This window comes from Aspergillus fischeri, genomic scaffold (assembly GCF_000149645.3).
Source record: "Aspergillus fischeri NRRL 181 1099437636247 genomic scaffold, whole genome shotgun sequence".
In the NCBI taxonomy this organism is placed as follows: domain Eukaryota; kingdom Fungi; phylum Ascomycota; class Eurotiomycetes; order Eurotiales; family Aspergillaceae; genus Aspergillus; species Aspergillus fischeri.
In genome coordinates, this window is record NW_001509772.1 from 1,757,317 (window position 1) to 1,782,092 (window position 24,776).

The 24,776-nt window shown below is 51.8% G+C and overlaps 10 protein-coding genes across 10 annotated transcripts, besides 3 other annotated features; 7 read left to right on the forward strand and 3 right to left on the reverse strand.

Moving 5' to 3' along the window:
* Positions 1-461: 461 nt before the first annotated feature.
* NFIA_038290 (KGG domain-containing protein) lies at positions 462-897 on the forward strand (the record flags this gene model as incomplete). Its single annotated transcript, XM_001266151.1, has 2 exons — positions 462-695; positions 754-897. 2 exons carry the CDS (start codon positions 462-464, stop codon positions 895-897), a joined length of 378 nt encoding a protein of 125 aa, XP_001266152.1.
* A 422-nt stretch (positions 898-1,319) lies between these two features.
* Positions 1,320-3,818, forward strand: NFIA_038300 (putative spindle pole body associated protein SnaD; the record flags this gene model as incomplete). Its single annotated transcript, XM_001266152.1, has 1 exon — positions 1,320-3,818. The coding sequence occupies one exon, from the start codon at positions 1,320-1,322 to the stop codon at positions 3,816-3,818; it is 2,499 nt and encodes an 832-aa protein (XP_001266153.1).
* A 519-nt stretch (positions 3,819-4,337) lies between these two features.
* Positions 4,338-6,318, reverse strand: NFIA_038310 (uncharacterized protein; the record flags this gene model as incomplete). The annotated part of the gene is made up of 4 exons (XM_001266153.1): positions 4,338-5,326; positions 5,380-5,741; positions 5,798-6,075; positions 6,139-6,318. The coding sequence occupies 4 exons, from the start codon at positions 6,316-6,318 to the stop codon at positions 4,338-4,340; spliced, it is 1,809 nt and encodes a 602-aa protein (XP_001266154.1).
* A 1,160-nt stretch (positions 6,319-7,478) lies between these two features.
* Positions 7,479-8,802, reverse strand: NFIA_038320 (FTR1 family protein; the record flags this gene model as incomplete). Its single annotated transcript, XM_001266154.1, has 4 exons — positions 7,479-7,992; positions 8,055-8,500; positions 8,574-8,698; positions 8,775-8,802. 4 exons carry the CDS (start codon positions 8,800-8,802, stop codon positions 7,479-7,481), a joined length of 1,113 nt encoding a protein of 370 aa, XP_001266155.1.
* Positions 8,803-10,106: 1,304 nt separating this feature from the next.
* Positions 10,107-12,168, forward strand: fetC (putative ferrooxidoreductase Fet3; the record flags this gene model as incomplete). The annotated part of the gene is made up of 6 exons (XM_001266155.1): positions 10,107-10,448; positions 10,506-11,000; positions 11,052-11,272; positions 11,338-11,687; positions 11,743-12,043; positions 12,099-12,168. The coding sequence occupies 6 exons, from the start codon at positions 10,107-10,109 to the stop codon at positions 12,166-12,168; spliced, it is 1,779 nt and encodes a 592-aa protein (XP_001266156.1).
* Positions 12,169-12,421: 253 nt separating this feature from the next.
* Positions 12,422-12,956, reverse strand: NFIA_038340 (putative L-PSP endoribonuclease family protein Brt1; the record flags this gene model as incomplete). Its single annotated transcript, XM_001266156.1, has 3 exons — positions 12,422-12,488; positions 12,553-12,710; positions 12,795-12,956. 3 exons carry the CDS (start codon positions 12,954-12,956, stop codon positions 12,422-12,424), a joined length of 387 nt encoding a protein of 128 aa, XP_001266157.1.
* A 675-nt stretch (positions 12,957-13,631) lies between these two features.
* On the forward strand, positions 13,632-14,705 carry NFIA_038350 (alpha/beta hydrolase; the record flags this gene model as incomplete). Its single annotated transcript, XM_001266157.1, has 2 exons — positions 13,632-14,044; positions 14,096-14,705. The coding sequence occupies 2 exons, from the start codon at positions 13,632-13,634 to the stop codon at positions 14,703-14,705; spliced, it is 1,023 nt and encodes a 340-aa protein (XP_001266158.1).
* A 2,945-nt stretch (positions 14,706-17,650) lies between these two features.
* chiA1 (class III chitinase ChiA1) lies at positions 17,651-20,398 on the forward strand (the record flags this gene model as incomplete). The annotated part of the gene is made up of 3 exons (XM_001266158.1): positions 17,651-17,755; positions 17,820-18,252; positions 18,330-20,398. The coding sequence occupies 3 exons, from the start codon at positions 17,651-17,653 to the stop codon at positions 20,396-20,398; spliced, it is 2,607 nt and encodes an 868-aa protein (XP_001266159.1).
* Positions 19,005-19,340: a microsatellite.
* Positions 20,399-21,456: 1,058 nt separating the features above from the next.
* NFIA_038370 (WW domain protein) lies at positions 21,457-22,337 on the forward strand (the record flags this gene model as incomplete). Its single annotated transcript, XM_001266159.1, has 3 exons — positions 21,457-21,907; positions 21,961-22,046; positions 22,116-22,337. 3 exons carry the CDS (start codon positions 21,457-21,459, stop codon positions 22,335-22,337), a joined length of 759 nt encoding a protein of 252 aa, XP_001266160.1.
* Positions 22,338-22,656: 319 nt separating this feature from the next.
* On the forward strand, positions 22,657-23,855 carry NFIA_038380 (CaiB/BaiF CoA transferase family protein; the record flags this gene model as incomplete). Its single annotated transcript, XM_001266160.1, has 2 exons — positions 22,657-22,720; positions 22,771-23,855. The coding sequence occupies 2 exons, from the start codon at positions 22,657-22,659 to the stop codon at positions 23,853-23,855; spliced, it is 1,149 nt and encodes a 382-aa protein (XP_001266161.1).
* A 239-nt stretch (positions 23,856-24,094) lies between these two features.
* Positions 24,095-24,121: a microsatellite.
* A 205-nt stretch (positions 24,122-24,326) lies between these two features.
* Positions 24,327-24,351: a microsatellite.
* The last annotated feature ends 425 nt before the right edge of the window (positions 24,352-24,776 follow it).

Sequence of the window (24,776 nt, forward strand, 5' to 3'; positions counted from 1 at the left end):
TGCTACCTCTCTCGATTTCGTAGTACTAACAATATACTGGTAAACTGACTCGGCCATCTGTATCTACAGTTTGCCTGTCCGCCCCCCACATGATCATGACGATGTTTTCACCATGACATATATGGCTGTCAGATGGATTTCCTCTTCCGACCAATCAATGCACATTCGAATGAGCAAATCATGATAGTCGATAGCTTACTTTGCCATGCGCAGACTGTCTACATTCCAATAAACAGGGAGGTGATTTGTCGATCGCCTCCTGACATAGTATATCGAGAGTTCTTGCCATGGCAGAGGCGACTGCAAGCATTCTGGCAGGGCTACATAAACATCTGCCTTGCAAGATAGAGTACAGTGCCCACTCTACTGGTGTCAGCTTTTTGATTCCTTCCGCCAATCGAATCTTTACGATCTACATATCTTGCTAATTAGGGAACTCTCTTCTCTTCTAACCGAAAATCATGCAACGCTCCCTGTTTCGTCCACATCTCCTCTCGAACCGTCTCGGTCGATCTCCATCTCTCTGGCGGACTACAGCCGCAAGGGTCGCAACTAGAGCCGACCATCACCCAAACCCAGGCAATTTTGCCAACCGTCCAAAGGAAGAGCTCTCCGAGATTGGTCGCAAAGGTGGTCGCAAGGGAGGTAGAGCCAGGGGTGTGGGGGGCTTCCATGATATGGACCCTGAGAAACAGGTGAGACTAAGGGAGGCCATGCATCACGTTATGCATATAGTGACTTGTCCGTCGGCAGCACGAAATCGCCTCTCGAGGAGGTCGTGCGACCAGGAAAGCAGCTGAGCAGGCGGAGAAACATCAGGGCGTCGCTGGAGAGAGACGTCGCACTCATGAGCCTTCAGCAGCAAGTCCGGGGTTTGAGGAGTCATGGACGGCATAAATGTCTCAAATTGTATGATGTAGATTATAGATAGACGCATGTATATCTAGATGTAGACAGAATCAATTTCCTAGATACTGATACCTCTCTCAAGTAGCGAATATGCGCTTCATAACTACAGAGTACTTGAGGATGTTACGTCACGGTCACGGGTCCGCCAGTCCCAATTAGGCATTCTATAAACAATCCACTGTTGTTGCCCGAGAACTCAGGCAGACATAAGGTGCGCGTTTCTCTGCATCGGAGATCATCCACTCCTCTACCAATCTGGCGGTAATAATTAATCCATTTCAATCGGGTTTCTTCGGCCATCTTCGTGTATCGCATCGAGATTCTTATCGCATTATCAATATAATCTATCTATACAACCACGCAACTGAACGATGCTGTTCGCCTGAGCGAACCCTCGACTAGATCTCACCATGGCTGACACCCGCTACACTTCGCCAGACCCGACAACCCACGACACGGTCGGCGCGTCTACAATCGCTACACCTTTGTTTCTGCCGTCGTCACCTCCTCCTGCTGAGGAGAGAGTGGTTGATTCTCTTCCACGTGCCGATAGCCCTGTTTCCGACCGTGTCGCTGCCGAGAGTGAGGGAGCGCGTTCGCCAGCGCTCTCTAGAGCTTCGTCTCCCGATCATCAAGCGAACGAACTCGATGCGCGACTAGCGGAATATACTGTTGATTTTCGCGCTTTATCCGGCACACAGTTAGCTCGCGATGATGATACGCTACCGGATCTGAAATTTCCGCACGAGGAGGACAGGCTCTCTGAGGTCGGTGGCCCGGAGGATTTTACTGCCAACATGGAGAGGTATCTGATGGGCATGGATGATGACTTGGAGGATAAGGATTGGGAGAAGGGTCAATCAGCGCTCATGAAGGACAATCCGCAGCCAGCGATTACACAGGGCGACAAGCACGAGGGGCAAGGAGAAGAAAAGGAGGCGGACCACCAGCCACAACAACAGGGGCATGGCTTACAGCAGCCTGGCCTAGAGGACGAAGCGGAAGTTAGCGAGTACAGTGAATTCGGACCCCCTGTTGACATGTCTACTCCATCCCATTTCCTGCGTAGGACAGGCGCTTTCGTTAAGGAAATGACCCAGCTGGAAGACATTGAGGAGGATCCCGACGATGAAGCCCAACCAGTTTCCACACCGTCTGTCCAGAGACAGACCGCTACACTACAGAAGGATACGACGGATTCGAACGAGGATTTGCGGCGTCAAATCGCCGAATTAAAAGCAGCGATCCGAGACCGCGATCAGCAGCTGGAGAGAAACCATAGACGGATACTGGAAGCCGCTTCTGCGGGGGAGCAGATCAAGCATTTGCAGGCTGAACTCCAGAAGAAATCAAGCCAGTTGGACGATCTTCAAGCGAAAATCGACGACGAGGCAAATTTGCGACAGCAGATACAGGTGCTCCAGAACGAGAACGACGAAAAAGAGTCGTACATGCGGAGATCCTCGTTCAGCCAGTCAGGACTCAGTGCGCTTCAGAAACAGCTCGGCGATATGCAAAAGGAGCTGCAGAGCAGGGATACGCGCCCGGACCTGGACGCAGAGCGACTGGAGACGATTGCATATCTACGTCAACAACTGGACCTGGCGCAAGAACAGGTGAAGAAACGCGATGCGACGCTCGAAGACACCCTAGCCAAACTGAGAGATGTCACCGCAGCGAAAGAGCTACAGTTGCGAGAGAAAAACACTGAAATTGATGGGCTCAAGGCTCAAATTGATGACAATCTCATGGAGATTGACAGACTGGAGACCGAACTAGACCAGGCGAACCAAGAATACCGAATTCTCGAAGAGAAGGTGGAATCTCTGGAGACCAAGAATCGCCCGCTAGAAGAGAAGAATAGCACTCTTGAAGCCGATCTTAACCGCGCCCAGTCGCAGGTTACGGCTCAAGGAAACGCGCTCAAGGCCATGGCGGCAGAAATGCCACTCGAAGCAGGAGGAAGGAATACGTACACCGAGATTCTCGAACTTATTAAAGATCTTGACCCGCATAGCACGACACGCTCGTCCGGAAAGCCTTCCTTGTCAAGAGATGCAGACTCAAAAGATGAAATAATGGAAGAATATCGTCAGGATTTGGCCAAGGCCCGGGCCGAACTGGAGGAGGCATCTTCGGTTCGGAAGGCCCTTGAGCTCGATTTGAAGCGGTCCCAGGAACAGGCCGCTGAGGCGCAGACCCTCTTCAAGTCGGTTGAGGACGAGAACACCCGCCTCACTAAACGAATAGACGACCTGCGAACCAGCCTAGACAAAGTTCAGGGAGAACTCAGCCAGATGAAGGCGGAGCATTCGGAAGCCCTCGAAACCATCGGCTGTCTTCAGACAGAGAAGAACACGCAGCAACCCAGTCCTCCCCCTTCACCACCCGCACCACGCAACATCGGCCAGGCAGAGAAGCTCGAAGAATCGTACCGCGCCCAACTCAAGAGCCTCCAAACTGCACACGCCACCGCCATCTCCACTCTACGTTCGTCCCACGCCGACTCAACCCGCAAACTACGTGATCTCCTTGCCGCGGCCGAGAAGCGAGAATCCAAACTCAAAGCCGAAGTGCAGTCCCTGCTCGCTGCGCGTGCGACGCAAGATACTCAAATACAGTCTCTTGACGCCGAGGTCAGAAGACTGCAATCTGCGATTGCCGTGAAAGAAGAGGCGGCCGCTGCCCTGGATGAGCGAATCGCCCGGTCCGTCGAGAAGCGCGAGAAAGAGTGGGAGCGCCGCGTGGATCTGCTCCTAAAGGAGCGAGAGCGGATGGCCAAAGCCCTCATGTGGGCCTGGGGGGAGAAGGAAGTCGGCGACGTCAAGGAGAACCTCGGCGAGGATGGGCGACGCGTCAGACAGGCCTATCGATACAAGTATGCTCAGAGGAAAGGAAGGGAGGGATAGAAAGCATGAATGCCCTCCCCATACACTCTTCTCTGCTTTTATCGAGTCATTGGCGTTCATTTGAAAGGTCTGCGCGGGGTTGTCTTTGTGTAAGATGATAACGTTTCTAATCGGTTGATACTGGGCTCTGGGCATAATTTAGGCGCAATGGCTTCTCTAGGGCAACGTTTCACTGCCGTGGGTTAGGATTGGAATAGCGCTCAATTCAAGTCCACAGAATGATTTTTGCATAATTCCCATCGCCTAATATGACCCCTTACAAGGGTGATCTCTTTAAGAAAGGAAATACAGATTCAGCATGAATGAGAATCTATAACGTTTTCAAACATATGACAGAGAAAAGTTCAGTATAAATACTTCAAAGAAATAGAGAAGACTCATCCATATGAAGATGAGTATGGAAGAAAAGAAAGCAAGGGCGTTCCAAAGCCAATAACAACCCATGTTGAAGCCACTTGACAATATCAAATGCACTCTTGGTGATTGGGCTCATGTCTGGCCAGCAGACTAGAAAATGACCTAGCTAAATCTATGCATACTGGTGCGATTGGCACCGCGGTACGTATTCCCGTCGAGGATGGTGCGCCTCCCCTGGTCGTCAAGCGTCACAGTCGTTCGAGCCTCGTCGACGGACGAACCTGTCTCCCTGATACTATCCAGGGGTCCGTGGCCCAGCGAAGCGATCCTACCACAAGTCGAGCTGCGAGGCCTCCGTGTGCTGGGATAGATGATTTCCACGTCATTTCTGCGCCAAGCGGGGCCCATGGTACGGTATTGCTCGAACTGCTGGTGAGGGCGGTGGTGATGACTCTGCGTGTGGCGGGGGATCTGGTTTGGATCAAACTGGTAGCTTGGTCTGTGTCTTTGGCTGTAGCGATGCGTGTGACGACGGGCTACCGTGTTAGGCTCGATGAGGGAAACGCGGCGATTGGGAGGTCGGTCCATCGGCCGTCGGGCGATCTGATTTGGGGGGATGAGCATGTAAGCAGGGTGCTGGGGCTGATAGGCAGGGAGTGTATTTGAAGTATTGGATCTGTGAACTGTGGCCGGGGGTGCCACGACTTCGGGAGCATCGGCGGAGTTTGCTGTCATTGATCGGGGGCGAGAAGGTCCTTTCAACTGAGCTCCTGCGACGGAGCTTTCCATCTCAGAAGGCCAATCAGGTGTAGAGGGGAAGGGGTGCTGGCTGGGTGAAGAGTTTGGTGACTGCCCAGTCTGTTCCTGCTTTACAGTAACACCGTCCCTCTGTGGTTGCTGTTCGACATCCCGACGGGGATCAGCTTCGGCTAGGGCGCGGATCTGAGGATCCGCCGACAGAGGAATTGATATGGGCAGGACTTTGAGAAGGGACCTGCAAAGGGACGATATGGACGACTTTTGTCTCAAGTGTCCCAGTGAAGAAGGGATTGGAGGGACCTGGGGAGTTCCAGACAGCTCTGCACAGGGAGGGTTCTGGAACGAAGCCTCGCTTGCAGTTTTCAGCGTTGCGACAGTAGGGGTGCGAGATACTGGAGCCCAGTTAGTCGGCCTCACTGCCTCTTTTCCGTAGCGCGAGTCTTACCTGTGGAAGCAAGAGTTGTCCCTGACAGGATCTCTGCTGCTTCGTATGCTTGGTCTGTATCAAGCCGAAGTTGAGACTTTGGCCGTATCGGTCGAGGATGTTGAATAGTTGGCGAACCGGCCTTTTCCATAAGGTCGTCGTTGCCGGACGGTATATATACTCCCTGGGTGCCGAACGTGACATCAGGCCCACGGCAAAGATAGTATATGTCATTCGACAGGCAGCTTTCTCTGTCGAAGCTTGTTTGGGAACAAACACTGTCGCTGCGCATTGGCTGCCGCTGCGAGTATACCCCCAACAGAGACACGTCGTAAGGTCGGCGACAAAGCTCGCGGGAGCAGAAATAGAGGCAGACGGTGATACTGAAGATTCCCATCAACACCTTTCCCATAACAACTGGGGACTTGCCATCACTCACAAGGATAGAACTGAAATGATAACGGCAGCTCTGTGAAGCGCACAGCTGACACCGGTTTTCCAGAAACCACCGTTCATACTGTCCGGAAGACATGAAATCTGCTGCGAAATGATCACCAAGCCTGCCACACTCGCTGCTACCCAGACGATTATTGTCAGCCGCAGCAGATACGTGCACACGCCATGCAAGAATTTCTTTTGCCGCCGGAATCCTTGGACTCTGTTGTATTGCCACGCGAGTAGACTATGCAAAACCACAAGTGGAACGGTGAAGAGAGACTGCGCACTCCACAATCAGAAATCGGTTCATAAGTATGACGGGTAGGGCGAGAGAGATCTTACCGCGATGAGAATCAGAACCAAGCTCGGCAGCATCTTCGAATCGACTTGTCGATTGACGAACAGATATATCACAAGCACCCATTCGATGAGTGACTCGAGCAACAAGACATACAGCGAGACAAATATGACGACCTTGGTCCATGATCCTCGCCTTTGAGGCGTTGTACGCTGATCGGCCATGATGAAATGTGGGACAGCAGCTCGAGACGCTGTATCACAGGCTCAGTATAAAAGAGCATCCACAATGGCACTGACGGTAATCTGTTATCTACGCGCGCAATAAGTGGAGGGAAGGCAGGCCACAGCGGCAGTCGGAGCCGTTGATTGCAGAAGTCTTATTGTCGGGTGAGAAGGATAGCTTATAGACATATTGCATAGAGAAGTGTCAAATAGCAAGGTAAAAGAACGAACTGAAGAGTAATAAAAGAAGAGCTGTAACTGATCTCTTGCAGGCGCGTCAACGCGGTGACAAAAAGGATCGGAATGTAGAGGGGAAGACATAGAGTGCAAACTGCAGACCGCGTGTCCCCAAGATCCTGAATAACACCTAAGCTTGAAGGAATTAAAGGAGTTGAGGGCTCCAGAATGGAAGATCATACTTCTGGAATGTTAGCCCGAAGGACAGTTGACAGCTCACCAAAAGTGATTGGTGGTGCTAGGGGTGTGTTGAGGAGTCGAAGATCATTTCAATTGCTAGGCCATCGCTATTCAATAACTTAAAGGAGTTGACCCTTTCAATAGAATTCTGACGAACCTGCGTATGTGCATTAGTATGCAGGAGTTTTGAGCGCCTGGACTCGTGCTCCGAGCCACTGTCGAGGGCAAGTCCTCGATTCTCATCCACTGAGACACAATCATTCTCAAGGTCACGGAGTAAAAAGGACGAGAACAGCGAGACAGTACATTGATGGATAAGACAAAGGGATTTTCGAATGTAGGAGTGACCACAGGGGTACAGGATAGGATTGTTGAAGAGGGAAAAGGGAGTCCAGTTGGTGCATGTGGTCAACGAAGGGATGCACGTGACCGTGTCGAAGATGACACATTAATACTCAGTTCGAATGGAATCAATGGATTGAAGGGCGTTTATCCGTAAGAAATTAATCATGGACGCCTCGTGCGAGGGAATTGTCGGTTTTCGCCTGTGTCAAGGGTTGAAGCGCTATGATGCAAATCATGCAATCAATGCTCGCCTCGACTCCTGCCACCTTACGCTCTCACCCCAGAACGGAAGATGATCAATTCAAATGACTTTGCCCATATATTGGTCTAGTCTATCAGTATATATCGGCTTAGATTGCTAGTACATAGTCGTTCAGTCCTCTTCGAGAGTCACTCGTTCATAGAAGGGATGCTCTGTTTTTCGGTACTTTTGACTCCGTCTCCAAATCAGATCGGATCGCGCTGACCTCGACGTCTTGCCGTCCATTTCCAGGTTCGGCAGACTTTCGGCCTCGCAGCCGATTCAGCAGAGGGTCGACCACAGGCAAATGTCCATGGCGTTCCTTGTGACGCATAGCCACAAACCAGACGATCACAGTAATCCAGTAGAGGTTATATGAAAGGACGGAGCCATAGGTTGCCGAGTTCGTCCAGCCAAGGATGGCGTTGAAGATACCCCATCCTCCGCCACCATTAACGAGAGGACTACAGCAGTTCACATGCCAGACGCTTTGTCGGATGTCATACGATCCCGGACCGGCACCTGTCTCGGCAGCATCACCACCAATTACGTGGTTCCAAGTATTGTTCTCCAGATACCAGACGCCTCGGGAGAAGAGGCCGGCAGCAACCAGGTAGAGGAAGCAAGTGGAGATGATCAGGAAGATCTGGAGGGAGGCTTGGTTTCCTCCTCTGCAGACCATCAGCATGGTGGTCTATCTGAGAAGACAGCTGATTCAGGGGTTTCAACATACCGATAAAGTAGGTACCCAATGGCCACTCCCGCGAGAAGACCGGTAAAAACAGGTAGAGGGAAGGCAGTTGCAGGAAAACTGAGACTGACGCCTCCAATGAACACCACTGCTTCGAGACCTTCCCGGAGAACGGTGATGAAGGGGAGGAGAAACATGGCGTATTTCTCCGCCCATAGTTTGAGGTTGTTTTCGAATGTGCCGCGAGTCAACGGCTTTGCTTCCAGGGCCTGAGCTAGCTTGACGCGCCACTTCTCCTGCAACTTGGTGACACGAAGCAGTGCAGCACCCATGATGGTGATGATGACACTGGCGATCAGGGAGAAGATGCCCTCCCACAGGTCCTCCGTGCCAGCGAAGTGATCCTTGCCATATCCGTAGAAAGCTCCAATCATGCCAGCTCCGACGCAAATACTGATGAACAACCCAATGGCAACTCCCCACCACACCTAGAAGAACGGAAACCGCCCGATCAGCCTGAAGTTCGGAAGAAGAGAGGGGAATACGAATAAATGGGCCTACCTGTCTGATCAGCCTCTTACGTGTGGTAGCATCTTGCTCTCGTCCCAAGGTCTGCTTGATAAATGAGAGCAACACAGAGACAATGATGCTGGTCTCGACACATTCTCGGAAACAGATGAAAAAGACTGAGGGCAGGTGAAGAAAGGTTAGTTAACTCTTCTAAGAAGCAATCAGATTCTGGCCTAGTCAAGAAACCCATACTTGGAACAGCAAATACGTCTTTTGTCATCTTGTGAGTTGAGAGGGAGACGACAAAAGATTCGAAAACTGAGACTTGACCATGAGAAGGGGGATTGGGGGTTCGGAGTCGGGGGAGTTGTGGATAATATCACAGTCTAGTGACTGATCGATAAAGATTGAAAGATTGATTGATATGATAAATATAGGAATATTGCCTGATTGATAGATTGATAAAATAAAAATGCACACAGTCACAAGGGACAAAACCCCTCGATTATCTGATTGATAAAATGGCGCAAGAACGGGAACCGCGGCAACAAACAGGAACAGAAGGATTCGACGCGAGAAGTGAGAAAGTCAGAATAACGAAGAGGTCCTCTGGTTGGATCGGTTTTACTTGCAGCGAGAACTGTGTTAGATGATGGCGCTCAACCGGCTGAACTTTACGAGCGAATTCGTGGACCTCAAACCCATGAACAGATGGACCATCGGCCCATCGCACACAATTGTGATCGTACGGTCCAATTTGGGCTTTCTCTACGGAGTACTCCGTAGTCTTTTCCTCTCCCCATGATCTAATCTCAGTACAGCAGATTTTCTGGCCGATTCTGATACAGAAGAGAAGATACTTCACTGCCCACACACAGAAGAAAATAAGGAATCACCAAGCACTTGAGTCAAGAAAGACACGGCATGATAAGCTCACACTAGAGAGTGGGGATCTTGTGGGCAGCAACAAAAGGACAAATTAGCAGTCGATCCATCATTGGACCCTCAGGGAAATGCCAAGTACCAAGAGTGAAGCGACAGGCTAGACTCGGAGGATGATGGACCCTGCCATGGGGGATGGTTGACGATGACCACGAAGAGAATTCAGGCCAAGCAGAGAAACAAAGGTATCATGATTGTGGTCAGGGAATATCGTTCTCATTGTCCTCGTTGTCGTAACCCTAATCAATATCAATATCAATCAATCTCATCATTCTGAAAATGCCTCATGTTGTAGCTGTAGGACTGCTAAAGTAGTAACTCGTTCTCCCCCCACATTAGCGAACCATGCGTCGGACCACAGGATCAATTATCAAACGACGGAAGCGGTTTGAAATTGCATGAGACCACAGTAGATAGATTAGATAGACATTATTATTATTATTATGATTCCTGATGAACAATTTTAGCGACTTGGTGATAATAAAATTGACTTTTGGCACGATCCCACGGGAGAACTAAAAAAAAAACAAAAAGCTCTTATCAATCCCCATTATTTCTTTATATTGGAAGTTGAGATTCCCTTCCATCTCGGTTCAGTTCTCGACATCCTCACAATTCGTGTCCATCATCTTTGGAGGTGCCATGGCAGTTGGCTTCCTTTTGTTGGCGGCCTTTGTCGTTAACATCCTGACAACCTCTGCTGCTACCCTCCACTATGACTGGAATATCACATGGGCCACCGCTAATCCAGATGGTCAATTCGAGCGTCCTGTGATTGGCATCAACGGTCTATGGCCGCCTCCAGTGCTCAATTTTACCAGGGGTGACCGCATCGTTGCAAAGGTGCATAATGCGCTGGGAAATGAGACCACCAGTGTCCACTGGCATGGGTTCTTCCAGAATGGGACCAACCATATGGACGGCCCTCCGTCGGTCACCCAGTGCGATATCGCTCCAGGTTCTACCTTTGTCTACAATTTCACCGTCAGTATATTATGAGGCAGAAGCTACTGATTCCATGGAGTCTAACGATCTGCACAGGTTGAGCAATCTGGCACTTATTGGTACCATTCTCACACAAAAGGCCAATACCCTGATGGGCTCCGACAAGCCTTGGTGGTGACCGACCCCAAGAACCCGTATATCGGGCAATATGATGAGGAGCGAGTTATTAGCTTGTCCGACTGGTATCACGACCAAATGCCAACGCTCTTGAAGTCATTCATTAGCGTCACCAATCCCACCGGCGCGGAGCCTGTGCCCAAAGCGGCTCTGATGAACGACACTCAGAACCTCACTGTGGCAGTTGAGCCGGGCAAGACGTACCTCTTTCACTTGGTCAATGTGGGTGCGTTTGCCAGTCAGTATTTTTGGATCGAAGACCACACGATGAAGATTGTTGAGGTGGATGGTGTCTGGACCAATGCGTCGGAGACCAACATGATCTACATCGCCAGCGCACAGCGCTACAGTGTGTTGGTAACCATGAAGAATGAGACGAGCCAGAATTACGCCATGGTGGGCAGTATGGATACGGTATTTGCTTCAATTCTCCAAGATGATGCCCAGAGCTGACGAATCCTATAGGATCTCTTCGATACACTTCCCGAATCGTTGAATTACAACGTGACGGGATGGCTGATGTATAATGACAAGGCTGACAAGCCAACTCCAGCTCTAATCTCCGCATTTGAACCTTATGATGACTTCAACCTGGTGCCAGTGGATGGCATGGCGCTGCACAAGGAAGCAGATTACACCGTCACTCTGGACGTGACGATGGATAATCTGGGAGACGGGGCCAATTAGTGAGAGCAACACCCAGACGGTCTGATAGTCAGGATGACAAGGAACTAGGGCTGACTTTTCATAGTGCGTTTTTCAATGGAATCACCTATGTCATGCCCAAAGTTCCGACTTTGTATTCGGTACTGACCACCGGCTCAGCGGCCACAGACCCTGCCGTCTACGGGTACAACACTCACCCGATTGTCCTCAAAAAGGGGAATATCGTGGACATTATTCTCAACAACGACGATGCTGGAAAGCATCCTTTCCACCTGCATGGGCATACTTTCCAGGTGATTGCACGCAGCGAAGAGAACGCGGGACACTATGATCCCGGCAACCATACGACATTCCCATCCATCCCAATGAGGAGAGATACTGTTATAGTCCGCCCGCAGGGCAACTTTGTCCTCCGTTTCCAGGCCGATAATCCGGGTATGTGTCTATCGGCCTGTTCATTGCAACGAAGCTAATCAGTTGACCACACTAGGCGTATGGCTCTTTCACTGCCACATCGAATGGCATATGGATTCAGGGCTAGCGGCGACCTTTATCGAAGCGCCTCTGGACCTGCAGAAGACGCTCAAGATCCCCGAAGATCACTACCAGGTCTGCGAGGCTAGCAGTACCCTCACCACGGGGAATGCGGCCGGAAACACCAAGGATTTGTTTGATCTGACGGGGCAGAATGTATCTCCCGCACCGCTGCCGGCGGGCTTCACGGCCAAGGGCATCATTGCCCTGGTGTTCAGCTGCATTGCGGCTATCCTGGGATTATTGTCGATAGCTTGGTATGACCTATTGATTGAATCTAAGCGTATACGCGAATTCACTGACCGGAAACAGGTACGGCATGGCGCCGATTACTGCGCCTCAGACTGGCTCGACGCCGAGTAATGGTTCGGACGAGAATTGAGGGCCGTCTACATCGAAGGGAACCCATTGATTCGGCAGTCTAATGCCTCTACATCTAGCTGAATGAGGTACAGAGACATATTAGAACCCGCATACAACTGTGGCAGGTATCTAGTGCTCTGACACTGTGCTATACGGTAGGATGCCAGTGGACCTGCCCGCGCTTCTCGAATACCACTATGTATATATCCATAATGATACCTTGAATTTAAAAAGAATCCGACATGCCGTTCCAATACCGCACCGCAGCTCAATCACAGCACAGCAATACACTCAATCTCCACATCCGTATTCAGCGGCAACGTCTTGACAGCCACACAACTAAGGTACGACGCATCAGTTTCGATCCCCAGAGCACAGTAATACACAAGGAGAGGTGACATACGTCCGACAGGGCTTCACATCCCCCCAGTACTGCATATAAACCGAATTCATATCGGCAAAGTTATCCATGTCCGACAGAAACACGTTAACCTTGACCACCTTGTCGATGGTGGTGCCGGCCGCCTCGAGGACATGCGTGAGGTTCTTGATGCATTGATGCTGCAAGCCTGTTGTCAGCCATCCTTTCCTTCTCTTCTTCTTTCGTCACTCGACGAGAGGATAAAGGTATATTGATTGGAGTACCGTGTGAGCCTTGACATCCCCATCGATCAATTTCCCTGTTTCGGGATCCATCGCGACCGCCCCGGAGCAGTACACAACTCCATTGGCGATGATGGCCTGCGAGTAGATGCCTGGGAGAGGCTTGGGGGCTTTTTCGGTGAGGACGGGGGTTTTGGGTGCCATGTCGATGTTGACTGTCTTTCTCTTCTAAGCAAATGGGAACTCTGTAGTGCGGGGTACTATCCCCTCATATATCTGTTATGTATACAACGGTATCACGCCTACGGTAAACAATCGGGCATACATGCGCATCTACAATGCATGGATGCAGGGATGATGAATACATCGTATCTATTATCGATCTGCTTCCCCCACGCGCGGGAACAAGGCCGTGTGCCAATCGCAGGCGGGAAAGTTGCATTGAACCCCTCACGACACGACAGCCCATTGTAACTCGACCTTGAATTTGACTCGGTTGACATGCACATACTGCTACCTTGCATTGTCAAGCAAGGAGGTTGTCGTTTGATTATCATACCGTGTGTCATACTGTGGATATCGCACAGGCTTACAGCGTACGTGGTGATCGCCACGATCGACCATTTCCTTGAAATCAACCGCAGAGGATCAGATCGTCCTGCACAGTAGATACTTTGTATACAGTTGCACCCCCACGGCCCTTCATTTAAGACAAGAACTTACTCCGCAGGGACGGAATGTAACCGGCCTGAGGGAAAGCTTCCAAACACCAAAGTAAATGAATCGTCTGGTCCAATGACTCACTATTCAATTCCTCACTGCTCAAATTCATATCACCCATAAGCTGCTCTATATTGTTCCTGTGAGTGCCAGATCAAAATGTCTGTCTCGACCGACATCTCGCAACCGCCATATCCCTTGCATGACTCCGTCAAGGACAAGCTCGACCCAGAATATGTCGACTTCTACAACAAACATGTGATCAACATTCAACAAGTCCATCTCCAACCCGTGGCTGCCTCGAGAACAAGCGGTGTTCTGATCCCCGGCGGTGGTCCTCTGCTCGAAGTTGGAAAGACAGAGGATATCACGATCAAACGGAGAACGACCGAGGGGCCCGATATTCTGCTCCGCAGCTTCATCCCGCCAGGAGAAAAGCCTGCAGATGGCTGGCCGGTGATGCTGTACTTTCACGGCGGGGGATGGGTGCTAGGAAATATCGACACCGAGAATCCGGTATGTACGAACCTCTGTGTTCGAGGGAACTGCGTGGTGGTCACAGTTGATTATAGGTTAGTCTTCGCCGTCGACACCCTGTCGACGTTCAGTCGCTGACGGTATAGATTGGCTCCTGAAAACCCGTGGCCAGCTGCCGTCCACGATTGCTGGGAAGCTCTCCTTTGGCTCATATCCGACGGTGCCTCGGTTCTACCCATCAACACATCCAAGATGGCGACAGGAGGCTCGTCAGCTGGCGGCAATCTGGCTTCCATCATCACGCATAAAGCCCTCACCCTCTCGCCACCGGTACGCTTTCACGCTCAGCTGCTCTCCGTTCCCGTCATGGACAACACAGCGACCGTGGACAACAACGAGTCCTATCGCCTGTATGAGCACACCCCGGCTCTCCCTGCAGCCAAGATGATCTGGTATCGCAACCATTACCTCCCTAACATAGCAGATCGCGCCAAGCCCGAAGCCAGCCCTCTCTTTTATGATGATGACTGGTCGCAACTGCCGCCGGCCTTAATCATGGTGGGAGAACTGGACGTCCTGCGCACAGAGGGGGAGCAGTATGCGGCGAAGCTGAGGGAGGCGGGCGTGAAGGTAGATCTGCAGGTGATGAAGGGGATGCCGCATCCGTTTCTCGCCATGGATGCGGTTCTCAAGGAGGGCAGGCGATCTATCACCTTGATGTGCGATATGTTAAAGAGACTTTTTTGGGAGTCATGAACCTTTGTCAATCTCGACCATGATATCATATTCATGAGCAGAATGTTAGGAATCAGTGCCCCAATTGGCAAGATAATGCGTTAGTTGATCCCACTAGGGGAGAAAAGATCAGTAGACGAGGTTCATGCTACGTAGATGACATTGTCAAGAGGCTGCTGGTTAGACATAAGAGCCGACAAGTTATGTTTCGCAAGACTTAGTGCGGTCATCATTCAACATGTGAGTGATATAACTGGGAGTACGGGTAAATCGGTATCATGCCACAGGGGCAATGCAACGCTCTGCGAAATAACGAGTTCAGGACAGACGCTGGACCATCCAGGATGCTCGTTAAGGAGACATGCTCTCCCCATACCAGGGCCTGTATGGTAAGTTCCTCATGAGCGAGATGATTCTGAACTCATACATTGGACTTAGTATCAGTCAGTCCCTGGGTTCCATGACGGCTAAGCGAGCTCCGGAGCGTTGACCCCTAAATTAACAAACCCTGCAACGATCGTGGATGCATCATCGGCCTGGTTCCGACGCTTGCTTGTCTCATGCAATCGAGCGTCAGTCATACCGCAACTCTGAGCACTGTCTGAGAAAGGAAATGATCAGAGCAGAGGCCAGCAAGACGCCGAAGCCGACGATGTCGGAGAGATGCCTCAACTCGCCTCCAGAAAAAAGATCTATGGAAGAACCATTCTGGAAGTAGAATAGCTTCATGATCGGATGGGACTACGAGCACCCTTTAGCCCCAGTACCAAAGAAGGAAGGTCCTACTGAGAGAGGAAAATTCATGACCATTAGTGTCGACGAATATCAAAGAATATCAACGTGACATAACCCGTTATTCTGGTCCAGATATCTCGACAGAGACTCTTGAACTGTCTCTGCACTGTACGATTTCTTCTGACAAGCACTCCTGGGACTTGCTTGCTGCAGTCATGCCCAGTTCCTGACTGTACTTCGTACTTGCGGCGTAATCCGTTGAGTACCTGAGCTAGATCGTTAGCGCGAGCCTTAGCATGAATGGTGGATAAATATCTTGTTAAGCACAGAGAACATACTCCATGTGCTTGTGATTCGGTGCGATCTATCCACTCAAAAGGCCTGAGCCCCGAAGCGGTCCAGATTGGTGGAGATTTCTCATCTTACTCCGGGTCAGTGGCGAGAGACTAAGAGCAGCCCTTTGGGTGGATGTAACTCTGAGAATTAGCCTAAGAAGCAGCCTCATAGTAAATCCTATTAGTTAATAACTTCCACTGGCTTGTGATTGTCAACCGAGTGGCTCGAATTTCCTCCAAGTCCAGCAATAATAATAGTGAAGTTGAATATAACCGAAGCCTTGTATTGACTGACTGATTGCCTAGTCAATGATGACATGATAAACAGGAACGACAAACCCCTCGGATGATCCGGCACGTTCTCCGGCACTAGGTAGTTAGGTATTTGTGTCTCATTCGCACTAAGCACCAGTTATGATCAGAAATCTCGGATATTGACTTTTTATTTTGTTGTGACTTTGCCCGAAACAGGAAAGTGTTTTCCAGCGTGGTCCTCGAGGGAAAAAACACAATGCCAAGACCTGAATCAGGCCAGCGTTAAATCTTCGCAATATGGTTGGTGTTCCTGAAGGCCTGGAGCCTGCCAGCGAGGCAACAGCCCCTCGCTAGGCTGGATAAGGAAGGCACGACCATGCGACTCGACTTTTGAGGCTATCGGAGTTGGGGCTAGACAACGGAGTAGGCTAGTTCCAGCAACACCCATGGAACCAAGCAACACAAGTCCCTAAGTCTCCAACCTAGTCTCAAAGGCATCTCGGACCCTTTCATTCGCTCCTCTTCTTCGTCGCTTACGGGGAGATACAGACTAGCAGCCACCTGGCTGTCAGCAATTTGAGGTAATTAACTAACTCCCACAGCATCGCTTACTCCCCTTTTACGCCCCTCGCCATGTGGTGTGTAAAAGAACAGAAAGGGGAAGAAGGGAAACAGGTCTTATTCGACTGATTCATGATCGAAGAGCCATCCTTTGTGTCGATGAGATGGCTCTTCACATGTAACTATCGCTTGGATTGGTATCATCATCATGGCTGGATTCGCCGACCTCATCAGGCACTATCTAGACACTAAGGGGTCCTTTCTTGATTTCATCTCCTTGACCCTGGTGGTAAAATTCATTTCATCCCAAGGTCCCAACTACAAACTAATGCATGTCCCGTCACTAATGCGGAACTAGGGACCATACCATTGATCACTCATGAGTCGTGATACATTGCTCCATGCGGCTCTTTTGTCGACTGTTTCCACTTTCCACGTCGAATCAGCACTCTCATCGCTGCCACCGACTCAACGGCAATATCGGCCGGGTCTATGTCTCAATTTCCGCTGCCACTCGGCTGTCCAATCTGCTGATGCTTTCGAGTCCGTAGCGCCTTTAGACCCCGGCAGGTTGCCTGTTACTAGTCAACTTTAACCTCCACCTGAGAGAAACGAGTTCGTTTGTCCGGTAGGCTGTGCCTGTTGGAACTCAATCTGGCAAGGTGCTGAATAGAGTTCATATTCTCACTCCGACCTTCTTGCTATCATCCCTGCAATTCCCCATTCGAGACCGCAACGGTGCCTGGGGGGAGTCTGCTTACTATTTTAGGCCAACAATAATGCGACATGGCTGCAAAGACGGCCATCTGTAATCTCCGAGCTAGCAAGATGGTTGGTCATAACATCCCCATACGTAGTCATATATAGGTCTCCGTCATGTCCACCCCTCTCATTGAAGATATCTCTCCTTCTCTTTGGTCTGGCCTTCCCACTTCGCAAGTCTTCGTCCGTTGAGAGACCGTTCGACTTGCCTGCAGACATTTGTCTGCGTCCTTTCTTTGACCCTCACCGTCTACACTCCTTTCTTGTGCGGTAGTTCGCTGGGATTTTAATCCCGCTGTCATTCTTTTTTTTGCCAACATGGTGTCCAGCAAGTTTTCTCTCGTCGCCACGGCTGTTGCAGCCCTGGCTCCCCTGACGTCTGCTTTCGATGCCTCCTCAAGATCCAACCTTGCCATCTACTGGGTACGTTTCGACCGTAGCAATCGCCTTGGCTTCCAGTTTCTGCATGCTGATCATTGTCTTGTAGGGTCAAGGTCCTGACCAGCTCCGTCTGAGCCACTTCTGTAAAGAGACCTCCTTGGACATCATCAATATTGGATTCATCAACTATTTCCCCGATATGAGCCCGGGACACTGGCCGGGCTCCAATTTTGGCAACCAGTGCGACGGTTCCTACTACGTTACTAATGATGGCGTTGTAACCAAGTTGCTGTCCGGCTGCCATCAAATCATGGAGGATATTCCCATCTGCCAGGCGGCTGGTAAGAAGGTCCTGCTGTCCATCGGTGGTGCCTATCCCCCAGACCAGAGCATCCTCTCCGAGGACAGTGCCGTCGCGTTCGCCACTTTCCTGTGGGGAGCTTTTGGTCCAGTCGCTGAGGGCTGGGAGGGTCCTCGTCCCTTTGGAAATGTCGTTGTTGATGGTTTTGACTTTGACATTGAGCACAATGGTGGTTTTGGTATGTTTTCTGGACTCTCTGAAGGCTGCATGAATCTCTTTCAGCTGTGACCGTGTCGCTGACGGAATATTCTCCAGGCTATGCTACCATGGTCAACACCTTCCGTCAGTACTTCAACCAGGTGCCGGAGCGCAAATTCTATCTCTCGGCTGCTCCTCAGTGTATCATCCCCGATGCCCAGCTCAGTGATGCAATCTTGAACGCCGCCTTCGACTTCATCTGGATTCAATACTACAACACCGCTGCATGCTCGGCTAAGAGCTTCATCGACACCACTCTCGGAAAGTTCAACTTCGACGCCTGGGTGACCATCCTCAAGGCGTCTGCCAGCAAGAACGCCAAGCTCTATGTTGGTCTCCCGGCCAGTGAGACTGCAGCCAACCAGGGTTACTACCTTACTCCCGATGAGGTGGAGTCCCTCGTTTCCACCTACATGGACCGGTACCCCGACACCTTTGGAGGTATCATGCTTTGGGAGGCTACCGCATCCGAGAACAACAAGATTGATGGCGCCCCTTATGCCGACCACATGAAGGATATCCTTTTGGACTGTGACCCGAGCCCTCCCGTAACCTCCTCCAGCGCTATCCCATCGAGCACTCCGGCGACCTCGGCCACACCTTCGCCATCAAGCAGTGCTGTGCCTTCTAGCACCCCTGCCGTCTCTGAGACCCCATCTCCGTCTAGCAGTGCCGTTCCTTCCAGCACCCCGACTCCTTCTCCGAGCCCTTCCCCCTCTAGCTCCGTCGCACCTTCGAGCAGCCCTGTCTCCTCAAGCAGCGCAGTTGCCTCGAGCACTCCCGTTTCGTCCAGCACCCCGGTCATTCCTGGAACCTCTGCTTCGAGCAGCCCTGTCCCCTCAAGCAGCGCAGTTGCCTCGAGCACTCCTGTTTCGTCCAGCACCCCGGTCATTCCCGGTACTTCAGTCTCTAGCAGCGCCGTCTCCTCAAGCACTGCGGTTGCTTCCAGCAGCCCTGTGTCTTCGAGCACTCCTGTTGTTCCTGGAACATCTGCTTCGAGCAGCCCTGCCTCCTCAAGCAGCCCAGTTGCCTCGAGCACTCCTGCTTCGTCCAGCACCCCGGTCATTCCCGGCGGCTCGTCCTCTTCTAGCGAGGCAGTCGCATCATCGACTCCTCCGATTACCTTGACACTGACAGTTTCGCCTACGCCCGCGCCCAGCTCATCCGGCTCCAGCTCTACCGATTTGTCCAGCTCTACCCAGACTGACGTCGGCACTTCCCCATCGCAAACCGCCGGTCCATCGACAACCGCCACTGCCACCACGTCCTCGTCTTCCTCTTCCACCGACAAGAGTTCTACTACTGTCGGCAGTGGCAACGGCAATGGCAGCGGATCGACAACCACTACCGCGGCGACCGACTCCATCACGGCTGCGCCTACCGTCACCTCTTCAGCCGCCGCTACCGGTGCCAGCTCAGAGCCTGTGACCATTACCACTGTTATTGTGACTTCCTACATCGATATCTGCCCTACTGGCTTCACTACTGTGACTACTACGTACACAACCACATACTGCCCAGGTACTAACACTGCGACCGCCACGGCCACGGTTACAAACCCTCCATCTGGACCTGGTGGAGCCGGATCGCAAACCACAGCGCCCGCCGTTCCCGAAGGCTGGACCACCACTGTGACCGTCTGCACTCAGTGCGCTGCCAAGCCAACCACCGTGACGTTGACACTGCCTGTGACTGAAACTGGGTCGAAGTCGACCGACGTTGTGCCCGCACCCCCTGCCGCTACTGGCGAGGGATCGAACCCTACCCAGCCATCGGGTGCTTCCCCCACCGGTGGTGCCGGCGGCTCTTCTGAAGGACAGGTTCCTCCCCCAGCAGTGACTCAGGTCAGCACGAGCACCGATACCGTGACTGTGGTTCGTCCCACTTCGAGCCGCCCCCTGATCCTCGGTACCGGCACTGTCCGCCCTTCGTCGACGCTGGCCGTGAAGCCATCGGCCAAGCCTTCGGGTCAAACCTCCGGCAGTGGCTCTCACGTGCCCATTCCTCCCAGCTACACTCAAGAAGTTGTGTCGCCCTTGTCCACCGGTGCCGCCTCGCGCATGACTGGACTGGGCCACGGCTTGGTCCTCACGGTTCTCGCCCTGTCGGCGTTCTTCGTGCTGTAGAGGGTCAACCTTGTGAGCTGTCATGTGGGCAGATAATGTATAATGAAGGACTGCTATTCTAGCTGACATTGTTTTTTTTATTTTTTATTTTTTATTTCGATGTTTACATTACAATTCGACCCGGTCCAGTCTGCGCTGGACCTTAATTAAGCAGTCCTATACCACTTCCACCCTCGGCGCATCGCGTCCAATTTCTTTGTCACTCTCGGTTGATGCATGAAACGCTGGCATATTGTATAGAGCATGAGACTTGCATTTTGACGTCGCAGCAGAACTTCTCCAATAGCATAAGACATTCTCTATCGTTCGAGTATTTGCAGATCGGTAACGGATCAACCATCCATAGACCTAATTGAGCGGCTGATAAGGCGCTACTGGCAGCGGCTGAAATGATGATGCCTAAACTTAGTCGTATTAAGCCGAGCGGGGGTTAAATTACCAGTTACGCAGAGAACAAGCTTTCAAGGCCAAGACGGGTCGATCCGACTGACCCAACCCGTCATCCGGCGTATTGGTTTCATCAGTCTACCTACCTTTCTAAGATTTAATGGTGTCCTTTTCTATTGCTTTTAGATGATTGATTGATTAATCTATAAGGAAAAAGAGCGTCAGAACCATAGCTCTCATGTATCTACTGCGTAAGGTACGAAGAGGTGAAACATCAGTGCTTCGTCGCGCCACAAATAATACGCCTACGCTAAAACAGCTCAGGGGCTGATGTGGCTGAACGCTGAAGTGGACCTATCACAGACTGCACAGTATGACTGAGGAGGGGCATGTCGCGGCTGTTTCGCTGATTGAGCGATTTATCTCTCTAGGTATCACTCACTTCCCTATGCATCCGCATCCTGGAGGAAACTAAGATAGATAGTCCCTTATTTTAGTAAACCCCCCCCAGGCGATTGAAGTAAACAAATGGAAGGTATAAATATCGAGGACGGACCCTCCTTAGCTGGCGTGATGGTGTTCAGTCTTCTTTCACCCTCTCTCAGGTCCCCCTGCTCTTGAACTATCACTTACATATTTCATATCTGTTTCTTTCAATATTTCATATCAGTATGGACGGCTTCCTCGGTAAAATGATCGAAAAGTTCGCTGAGAAAGCTACTGGTGGCAGCAGCAACAGCGGCGGCGACGGCTACTCCTCCTACAACCAGCAGCCCAGCTACGGTGGACAGGGGCAAGGTTATAATTCAGGCCCCGCCCCTCCCCAGGACCTCCCTTACCCGTGGGTCGCCCGCTGGGATGATCGCGGCCAGCGTTGGTTCTACGTGAACGAGCAGACCGGCGAGAGGTCCTGGGAGCGGCCGTACGGCGGCAGTGGCGGTCCGTCGTACGGAGAGCGATCGTACGGTCAGCCTCAGCCTTCGTATGGGTATGAAGGCGGCTACGGGCAGTCGCAGGCACAGCGACCCGAACACAAGGATCATAGTATGATGTATGGTGCGGCGGCGGGGGCGGCCGGTCTGGTGGGTGGTGCGATACTGATGCATGAAGGGGAGAAAATCCGTGAGTTGTCCTTGACTGAACCGGAAAGGGGGAGGATTATTGACTCTGGCCAGATGAGGACTGGGATGAGAATAAGGAGAGAATCGAGCAGAATGTTGAGGATTTTCCTGAGAATGCGGCACGGTGGACAGGCGAAAAGGTTTGTACAAGCTCTTCTGCTGTGCTTGCGTATGATCTGCTGTACAGATGCTGACAAAAATGGTATTAGGTTGGTGAAGTGGAGGCGATCCCAGAGAATATCGAACAGGGCTGGGATCACGCCGAGGACCGCATCGAGAATAAGTGGGACAATGCAGTCGACGACGTCGAGGACTTTCCCGAGAATGTGGCGGAATGGACTGGACGAAAAGTCGGCGAGGTGGAACAGTTTGGCGACAATATAGACAATGCCTATGATGAGGGAAGGGCCGAGGGTCGCGATGATTGGTAGACACAAGGGGTCATCCCGCATTTTGATAAGGTGATTTATGCATCTTTGGCATAGCAGTATTGCAGTCATGATGTACTTGCCGATAAATAGCAAATGTTGTATAGCCATCAGTATTCACACTGCATAACCGTATATGCCCTGAAGCTTCACTTTGTGGCACTGTTGGTTTCCCCGCACGTGGCCCCCGGGCCTCGGCTGCGGAGAAACGGTTGCTCATTCATCAGCCTTAGCTATTAAACCATCATGCACATCGCGCCGGGGGCCAGCGGTGTGGTCTCGACTGTTATTTAATATCGAGCTTTGTCGGAATTGGGACGTCATGTCCAAGTCATCCCTTCCACTCGCAGGAGTTCGAGTCGTCGAGCTGGCAGGCCTGGCGCCAGGTTGGTACCATACCTGCATTCGAACAATCTGACTATGTCTAACCATATAGGCCCGTTCGCTGGACTTCTACTCGCAGACTATGGCGCGTCAGTGCTGCGCGTTGATCGACCAAATTCCATCTCCACAGACCAGTTGACTCGCCGGAAAACGTCCATCACGTTGGACCTGCGGGACAAAACTTCCCACCGCCTTCTTCTCTCTATCCTGTCAAAGGCCGATGTCCTGATTGATCCCTACCGTCCGGGCGTGCTGGAGCGTCTGGGCCTCTCGCCGTCCGATGTACTCCTGAAACACAACCCGCGCCTGATTGTGGCTCGTATGACGGGCTTCCGTCGGGACGGCAAATACAAAGATATGGCGGGCCATGACATCAATTACATCGCGGTGTCTGGGGTCTTGTCCATGCTTGGCCGGAAGGGAGAACCCCCCTTTGCACCGGGCAACATCCTGGGCGATTTCGCCGGCGGAGGCGCCATGTGCTTCCTTGGGATCCTGCTGGCGCTATTGGCGCGCGCGCACACAGGACGAGGCCAGGTGGTCGAAGCCAACATGGTAGACGGGTCCGCGTACTTGGCGACGATGCCGCGACTGAATCGGCAGACGCCGCTGTGGAATCTACCCCGCGGCGAGAATATGTTGGACGGCGGCAGTCCCTTCTACGACACCTACGAGTGCAAAGACCGGGGCAAGTATTTTGCGGTCGGAGCGTTGGAGCCGCAGTTCTACGCGGCGCTGGTCAAGGGGCTGGGATTTGAAACAGGGGAGCTCCCCGCACGGGAGGACAGGGCGAATTGGCCCGCCCTGCGAGCCGCGTTTGAGCAGCGATTCAAGGAGAAGACGCGGGCCGAGTGGGAGGCCATCTTTGACGGCACCGATGCTTGCGCGACGCCTGTGCTGGAGCAGGCGGAATTGGAACAGAGTGGCTACGAGCAGAGACCTGCGGTGCACCTGGTTGACACGCCCGGTCTTCCGATCCCGGCTGACGACGGCGGATGGACAGGAGGCGGGTTGTTACCCGGTACCGGCGGGCAGGAGACGCTCAAGGCATGGATGGGATGGGAGAGGGGGCGGGACTTTGATATCCGAGGAGATGGAGTATTGGTGTGGATCGAGGGAGGCAAGTCTAAACTGTAGGTAGCGTAGCTGATGTCTCAGAATGGCCTTCTAGAGCGACGGGATTATTGGTGGACGCGATCACGATGATACCCATGACCCTCCAGGGAGAGAAGCTTTGGCCATTCAGTATGTGCGGGAATCGCAAGATGTGAGACAAGCTTAGGGCTGAGAAACGAGATCTGGAGAATTCAATTGGGTTTCGTTTGATTTGGTGGTATGAGGGGATCCTCAGCCACAGCCACACTCAGCAACCGACAGTCGGTCGGTCAACCGGTCGGTCGGTCAGCATCAGCAGGGTAGCAATGGTCCATTTCAATCCTTACAATTCTTTCGATTCTTTTCCCAACAGATGGGCGATGGAGACACAAAAATACAGATAATGCTGCGAAGGTGTCTGATTCAGGCATATGTGCACAAGTTGATTATGCATACTGCAGCACGTATCTCCGGTACCTAGATACCCTCGTTACGGTATGAAATACGTAGTACCTTACCAGGCTTACCAGGCTTACCAGCATCGGAATCCATGGCGAGCTGAAAGGATCGAAACAGGTGGAGATTGCCCCATTCGAGCAGCTCTGAGAAATGTTACAACGGCTGAATGTAACCTGCAAGAGTTCCGGTGGGATAATTCGATGGACTAAGCGTTATCAATGTAGACTCCCTACCTAATCATCGCGTCATTTGATACTTTCACCACTCTTGGGTTGAGGCGACATCGCAGCGGAGAAACCTATACGAATGCTTGACGATCTGTTGCCATTACTGCAAGTGATAGTCAGGGCAAAGTAAGGTAGGTATATGTAACTACCTTCCTGTGCCTGACTAAAGCCATACATTCTCCCACTTCTCTCAGTAGCAATATTTGGACCTCAGGACCCAAGTCTACACCAAAGGATCTTTCTTCCGTGCTTCCGGTCATATCTCCAGATGGTGGAG